This window comes from Parus major, chromosome 21 (assembly GCF_001522545.3).
Source record: "Parus major isolate Abel chromosome 21, Parus_major1.1, whole genome shotgun sequence".
NCBI classification, from domain to species: domain Eukaryota; kingdom Metazoa; phylum Chordata; class Aves; order Passeriformes; family Paridae; genus Parus; species Parus major.
Window position 1 is genome coordinate 1,559,085 of NC_031789.1, and position 7,967 is coordinate 1,567,051.

Below are 7,967 nucleotides of genomic sequence, written 5' to 3' on the forward strand. Positions count from 1 at the left end.
TTCAGGCTCTGAGAGCAAAGGGATGAGAGGTGAGGGAGTGACCAGAGACAGGGAGCTTGGAGCAGCGAGTGCTGGGGATAAATGGGACACAACTGCAAAAGAGAATGGCAGCAAAATCCTCATAAATGAGGTGGGATTGGAGCACATCCATCCCTTTATGCACTTCAGAAATCAGTGTGATCCTCACCTGGGCTGACCCTGAAGGCAGAGTCCTTCCAAAGGAGGAGAATTTGTCATAACCAGTGCGGTGTTAGAATGGGACCCCAACAAGCACCACCTTGTTTTGTTTTCAGCTGTTAATCTGTGAACTTCATGTCTTCAGGGCAAAGGTGATGAGCAAGTTGAGAACTTGTCCTTACCTGAGAGGAGATTCTGGAAGTGATTCCCTTCCAGCTGAAGAGATGCTCGTGACCTGGGTCCATCCCAGAAAGCTGGGAGCTGGGGATTTGTGGAGTGTGATTCATCAATTTATTCCAATTACACTCTTTGATGTGAGATGAATCCACTCCACTGACTGCAGTCATTAAAACTCACTGAGAAAGGAGTTCAAAGGGTTCTGAGGTGTAGGTGTTTATATTTTGCCAGATTATTCTCACTCTTAGTGGTCCAGAGCCTTTTAACTTGTAGAGTAACTACAGTTTAAGGGGCACTATTGCAATATTATGTGGTTTCATTAGTGCTCCTTGGGGCAGAATTTGGTCTCTTAAACCAATAAAGTAAGTTTTGTTCTTGTCTGTTTTTGATGCTGGGAATGTTAATGAAGCATTTTCTATTTGTTTGGTTCCCTGATGAGTAATTCTAAAAACATTTTTAAGCACTGTGTTTCTATAGGCTGTTGCAGACACATTGAGTCACTTTTTAAAGCACAGATTCAGTGAAAAGTGAGCAGATGGGCAGATTTTGCATGTTTGTTGTACGGATTGTGGAGCCAGTCTCTGACATGGGTGAAATAACAGTGGGATATTTTTAAATTCAACAGAACAGCAAGCGTACACAAAAGCTTAAACATTATTCATAGCGGTAACTTAGATTCTATAAAAGTTCAAATAGGAAAAAGAAAAAAAAAAAAGGCAAATTCACAAAATGCTGTTAAAGCTGGTGTAAAACAGCTGCTAATTTAATCAGGTCACCCGTCCCCCCTCCCCTCCTGGTGATCAGAGCTGGTTCTGATCTTCTCAGGATGCTGCTTTGGCACAGAGTGACAAAAAGAAGTTGGGACTCAGGATTGTGAGTGGCTGCTTTCCATGACTGGCTGGACCACCCCAGAACTCCACCTTGTCCTGTCTGCCCTGCATGACCTCTCCCAAATCCTCTGTACACATCTTTCAAGGTCCCCTTTTCCCCCCTGTATCAGGGAACGGTTCCCCTTCCCAGGGTGAGCCAGGCTTTGTTGAGATAAGCTTTGCTTAAAAAAAAAACCCTGGAAAAATCCTTGGGCTGATGAGGAGACATTTTCTGAGAGACCCAGGGAATTCTCAGCCCTTGGCTGATAGCAGCTGATCACCACAGTGGTCATCAAACAGAAAATACAAGAGTGGACACTTCAGTGCTTGGCTTGTTTTTTTTTTTTTTAATGGCTTTTTTAAAAAATTTTTTAAAATTTTTTAATCCAAACACATCCATCCAGCACATTCCCACCTCTTTTTCCTGCAGGTATCTCCAGCTGCCATCAGGCCTGTCGTGCACTGCTGGGGTCCAGTGACAAGTCATTAAAAGCAGTCTTAAAAACGGGGAGGATTTGTTTGGCAAAAGAGTCATTTGCCTCCACCCTTCCCTTTGGAATGGCATCCACAAAGCCACGCAGGCAGGAGAGTCTGGTAAGACACAGATTTGGGGGCAGCTCCCGGGAGGGGAGGGAGGAGCAGGGAATGTTTAGCTGTAGAACACGGGCTTGCGCAGGACACGCACCACGTTGTAGGTGTTCAGCCCCGGGGCGTCAAAACCGGGGGACAAACCCTTGCGGTCGAAGGGGTAGAAGTTAAAGAGCTGCCCGTTCTGCGTCTCCAGTGAGATGGAGGCAGAGCCCAGGTGCAGAACACATGGGAATTCCTTGTCGAAAACGACTTGGAAAACACGGTCTTCCAGGTGGTGGAGCTTGATTGTCCGATATTTTTCAGGGATCAGCTCTTCCACGTGAGGCCCGAACTGCTGCATGACCAGCACCCCACCGATTCCAACTTTGATCTCGTAGAAAGTCAGGTTGGAATAGGTGTAGTAGCCAACATAAGGGATTGGGTTTGGAGGAGGAACCAAGCTTTTGTCGGCCTCTCTGAAGGCTGTCTCCATGGCAGGGATGAGATACTCGTATGTCTGAGTCACAATGTCCCCACCCTGAGGTCTGGGCCCCGCCATCAGCACGATGAAGCTCAGGCGGAGCTTGGGGATGAGAGAGAAGGTCGCTGAGTAACCATCAAGGTCCCCATCCTTCCTGACAACATCATACCCCAGCTGCTCGTTAATCTCCCAGGGTGTGCCCGTCTTGTTGGCGAAGTATTCAGTGGAGCACTTCAACAGGGGCGTCAGCATCGTCTTCACCGTGTCGGGCTCCAGCAGCCGGCGGTGGTAAGTCCCCAAGAAGACCATGGCCAGCTTGGCCAGGTCAGCAGCCGTGGAGTACATCTGGCCAGAGGGCCGGTACCAGCCCAGGTCGTAGAGCGGGGCCGGCTGCTGGCTGCCGTAGAAGCCCACGGCCATCTGGGAGCGGATGGGCGCCGTGATGTCGAAGCCGGTGTCCTCCATGCCCAGGCGGTCCAGGATGTTCTCCGAGACCCAGCGCTGGTACTGCCCATCGGCAGCGTGGTCAGCCAGCACGTGAGCCATCAGGGAGAAGGCCAGGTTGCTGTAGTGGCATCTGGGAAGGAAGAGGAGTATATTTGGATCAGATTTTCATCAGTGATATGATACCAAGTGGCCTCTTCTTTCCCCCCTCTCTTCTTTAGGGGGAAAATTCACATTTTATGGAATGACAGATGAAAGGGAGACAGAGAAAAGCCACACGTTGTTGCCATGATTTGTTGTTCAATCAAGGAAAAGAAATGTTTTACAGGGATATCAGCAGAGCTGTTCAGCCCTGGTGCACAGAGAGAGCTGAAGATGGAAAAGAAACAACCCCTCTATATTTGCATAACCTGACTTGCTGTTTATAATTGTTCACCATCCATTCTTTTTAAGAGTTCCAGGTGCTCACCTTAAAGGTCTCAAAATCCCGGGTAAACCTCTTTGGGGATTTGCCATGGGATAATCACTTAGATACCTAAGCTAACTTAAGATGGTAAAAGCACTTAAAAAGCACTTAAAAGCCCACAAAGCAGCATCCAGCAACGTGGAGTCATTAAAGAAACCCGAGTACTCCAGTCTTTAATAACCATGAAGTGATTTAAGTCTTCACACTTGAGTGAAGTTTAATGGCATGAAGACATGAAGGGTCATGTTTTTTAAAATACGTTTTCAAAATTCGTTATATTTTCAACCCTGTTGGTTTTTTTAATTGTGTGAAGCCACACATCTCATTGAGACCTATTTAGATCATAAATTTGGTACCACTTCAACCTTTTCCAGCCCATTTAATTGAATAAAAGCTTGGTGAGCATATATATTCTTACCCTAAGACTAAGCACATTCTGTATGTAAAACCTTGCATCTGAAATGGAGCTGAATTTCAACACAGAAAAATGTGTTAAAACATCTATATCAGTGAATTGGAACTTCTTTTGGGAAGAATGATCTGTTAGCTGGGAAATAAAACCAGGAACAAGGAGAGAGAGTGAAAACTCCCAATGTATCAATTAATAAGGTGTTGGGAGATTATGAGGGGATATCTTTATTTATATTAATGGGGATCATAAAATAAAGGTACCATTAGAGATAAGTTACAATAAATTTAAATAAAATCAATATAATAAATAAATAAAATAAAAATACCAAAGAAGATGATGGTATTAAAAATCCTAAACTCATTTAAGGAATATCTGTTGTAATGACGTGGGACAGAACTAACACAAGTGGCTGGCAGATCCTCAGCCACCCTGGGTAAATTATCTCAGACTGTAATTAATGACCAAACAATTTTGCAGTCTTAGGAAGTTTCTTCCCAGTTAGTTTGAATCCTTTCCCTCGTCTGCTGTGCACTGGATCCTGTTGAAGGCTGTGGGGAAGTGTCCAAGGTCAGGCTGGACAGGGTTTGGAGCAACCTGGGCTAGTGGAAGGTGTCCCTGCCCATGGCAGAGGGGTGGAAAAAGATGATCTTTAAGGTCCCTTCCAACCCAAATCAGTCTGGGATTCCATGATTCCCTGATATTTTGAGTGTTTGCAACCCAGATAACAGACTTTTAACGGGCTACAGGAATTAAAACAAGCATTCACAGACCTTTGAGATAATTTAGCAACACACAGCTCACCACAGACATGATTTTAACTGAAACCTGTGATGATTTAAACCGTTTAAATTAAAGTGCCTTTCCACTTTTGAAAACTTGCATCACTTTAGGCTCATTAAGTGAACTTCAGCAGTTTAATTTGGCTCATCTGGGCTTAAAAAATTAATCCAACCTCCAACAGTCTTTTTTTTTTCCCAGTCTCTGACAGAGGGAGGTTTCTTTGGGAATGGCTGCCTTTTACCCGCTGCCTACAGGGGCTGGGGATGGGGCTGAAGGTGGAGAAGACATCCAGACCAAAAGCTCCTAAATAAAATATCTGACCTGGTTCCTGGGTCAGCCACCAGGACGTCGTCTTTGAGCAGCGCAAGGGCGTCCTGCGTGTTGCCCTTCCAGAGCAGGCTGGTGGATCGCAGCCTCCTGGGCAGACCTGTGGCAAAGAGAGGGAGAAATCATGGAAATGATGGCTCTGGTGAAGAGAGAACAAAGGAAAGCGTCAATGGCAAAATGGGAGTGCCATGGGGTGTGCTGGAGTCTGTTTCTGATACCTGAGATCCAGGAGAACATTGAATTTCATATGATTTTATGAAATTTATGAGCGTGTTTTCATGGTGATACATGAAAAGTCTTAAGTCACTGGGTGAAAAAGTTAAAGTTTAGAGTTTAAAACGGTTTAGAAAGCAGAAGGCGAGATGGAGGATTTAGAATGCTGTTTATTTTCCTTCTTCTTTCTTCTTCATCTTCTTCTTCTAAAGGTTTTTGGGTAGTAGTAGGTGATTGGATAGAAAATGCCACAGTGCAGCACACAGGTGATGGGTCATTGGGTCATTAAGGAAAATAATTTATGTGTCAACTGTTAATTGGATAAAAATAAGTATAAAAATAAAAGAACTGCATAGTTCAGGGTCATTTTGTGCCTTCAAAAGCCAGAGTGAGCCACAAGGCCATTTTGTACCATCAGAAAGAAATGAGGCAGACTGCAGTGAATTGAACTTGTGCAGAAAGAGACCTGCCAAGTTTTGTGGTAACATCCTGAGTTTTGAATCACCCCAGCTCCTCTTCACAGGATCTATGGCTTGCCTAGGCCAGAACTTGGATCACTTTTGGAATGGAATCCTTGCTGCCAATTTGCAACTTGCTTTGATGCTGAGTTTTGGCAGGGAATTGGGAAATGTGTGTTTCTGACAGAAAAACGACTCACAATTGTGTGCTCAGAGACCGTGTCTTAATCATGGATTCACTGAGGTTGGAAAAGCCCTCCAAGATCACGGAATCCAACCATCAACCCACGTCCCCAAGTGCCACTCCTCACATTTTTTTAATGCTTCCCAGGATGGTGACTCCACCACTTCCCTTTCTTCCCAATCTTTGACAAATCTCCCTCTGAAAATCTGATTCTTAATATGGGATCTGAGCATCCCTTGGTGCAGCTTGAGGCCTTCTGCTCTTGTCCTGCATCCTGGCAAAGCTGAACGAGGCCCATTTCTTATTTTGGCAGCAGCACCCGTTTTCCTCAGCTGGCCTGAACTCGGCATTTGAGCTGGAGTGACAGCACTGCTTCTGCCCCTGCTCTGGGGTTATTTGTGCAGCTGCAGGAGCAGAGAAGAGATGCACTGACATCTTCCAGTGGACAATGGGCTCCTTCATTCCATACTTGCCCCAGTGGCAGCAAAGAAAACGCTGGAGCAGTGGGAGAGTTCACCAGTCTCCTTGAGGTTCATTGGAAACGATAAACCAGAGCATAATATAATCCACAGCCATTGATTTCTACCTCGTGGGCTGCTAACTGAAGTGACAAGCAGGTTGTTAATAATTTACAATCGCATCCCATCCTGTCATTCCTGTGGATTTGGAAATCACAGGTCTTAACAAGCTGGAGCTTCCCTCCAGCAACGAGCCCATCGAGTGCTGAGGAGAAAAACCTTTGGAGTTACTTTTGTAATGTGCAGTGGAGAGCCCAGATAATGAGGATCCATTACAGATCAGTTTCCACAGGAAGAATTTAGATGAAACCTGCTTTACAACGTGTCATGCAGCGCCTTTGATCCCAGTGCTAAGCAGAACTTTTTCCTTTTTTGGGGTTTGACACGCGGCAAACGGGAAAATGGAACTGGGAACGTTCCTTTGATTTGCAGTTGGGATGTGGAAACTGTGCATCTCCTTCTGCTGAATTGTCAAGGTCCAAGGGTTGGTGTGTCCTGTGGGGGTGCTCTGGGAAATTTGGGCCACATTCTAAAATCCAGAAATACACAGAAGCATAAAAGGAGCTGAGCAGGGGCACAAATCCAGCACGGTGATGGGAGCAGTGGAAGGGCTGCACAGTACAAGAAATTATGCCATAACCAGCTACTCTTCTGATTTATGCTCCTTACAACATTTCTGGGGTGCATTTCACACCTCCCTGGGTGACAGGAGCAGTCAGAGCAGCTTTACCAGGCAGAATTGCTTCATCAGGCTGGGTAGAGCCACACCTTGACTGCAGGGCGAGGGGCTGGGCAGGGATGTGGCCACTGCCCACTTTGGGTTGTTCATCTGCTTTTTTCCAGGTTTCATTTCATCTTGGGGAGCCCTCATTTTCATACTGGCTTGCTTCAAATGGTGCTATACCCCATCCTGAGGTCCTCTAAGTTGCAGACATGCTATTTTGACTTTAAATCCTAATTTTAGAGCATTTATTCCGATCTGGAAAAATGCAAGTGTTACAGAGATTAACCAAAATACCACAGCTGTGATATCAGCAGTGTCTTTGGCCACCACATTTTGTAATCCCTCAGTCAAGTCTTAGCAGCTTTGTTTCTGAGGAAGGTTAAAGTTCTTAGTCCTGTGAGCCCCTTCTCCCTTCATGTAGGAGTTCCCCAATTCTGAAGGTAGCAGCAGATTAACACTTCTCTGACAGCAAATGCCAAGCTATTAATAGCCCAGGAATCCCGGATCAGGAACCACACTGACAGCTAAATTTAGCTCAGCAATCAAAGTCTTTCTATTCAAAGCAAAGAGGTTTGACCCTCAACTCTACATCTCAGCAAAATGAGAGCACTCAGGGCTGGAGTACAAAACATTGCTGTGCAATTGGAGCCTGGTTTCAAGTCATGGTACCGTGGAGAAAGGAATCTGTGTTCACCTGAAAGGAATCTGTATTCACCTTAACAGAACCTGTGCTCACCTGAAAGGAAACTGTGTTCACCTGAAAGGAATCTGCTCACCTGAAAGGAATCTGTGCTCACCTGAAAGGAATCTGTGCTCACCTGAAAGGAATCTGTTCACCTGAAAGGAATCTGTGTTCACCTGAATGGAATCTGTGTTCACCTGAAAGGAATCTGTGTTCACCTGAAAGGAATCTGTGCTCACCTGAACAGAATCTGTGCTCACCTGAAAGGAATCTGTGTTCACCTGAAAGGAACCTGTTCACCTGAAAGGAATCTGTTCACCTGAAAGGAACCTGTGCTCACCTGAAAGGAACCTGTGTTCTCCTGAAAGGAATCTGTGCTCACCTGAAAGGAATCTGCTCACCTGAAAGGAATCTGTTCACCTGAAAGGAATCTGTGCTCACCTGAAAGGAATCTGTTCACCTGAAAGGAACCTGTGCTCACCTGA

At 45.4% G+C, this 7,967-nt stretch overlaps 1 protein-coding gene across 1 annotated transcript in view; it reads right to left on the reverse strand.

Annotated features, from left to right (window-relative positions):
- Positions 1 to 1,622: 1,622 nt before the first annotated feature.
- Positions 1,623 to 7,967, reverse strand: part of LACTBL1 (lactamase beta like 1) — a 14,412-nt gene continuing 8,067 nt past the window's right edge. The window contains exons 6-7 of the mRNA XM_033519364.1: positions 4,698 to 4,803; positions 1,623 to 2,851 (exon numbers count right to left, since the gene is read on the reverse strand). Of these exons, the coding sequence (XP_033375255.1) occupies positions 1,873 to 2,851; positions 4,698 to 4,803 (1,085 nt within the window). The 3' untranslated portion in view covers positions 1,623 to 1,872. The remainder of the gene's footprint in view (positions 2,852 to 4,697; positions 4,804 to 7,967) is intronic.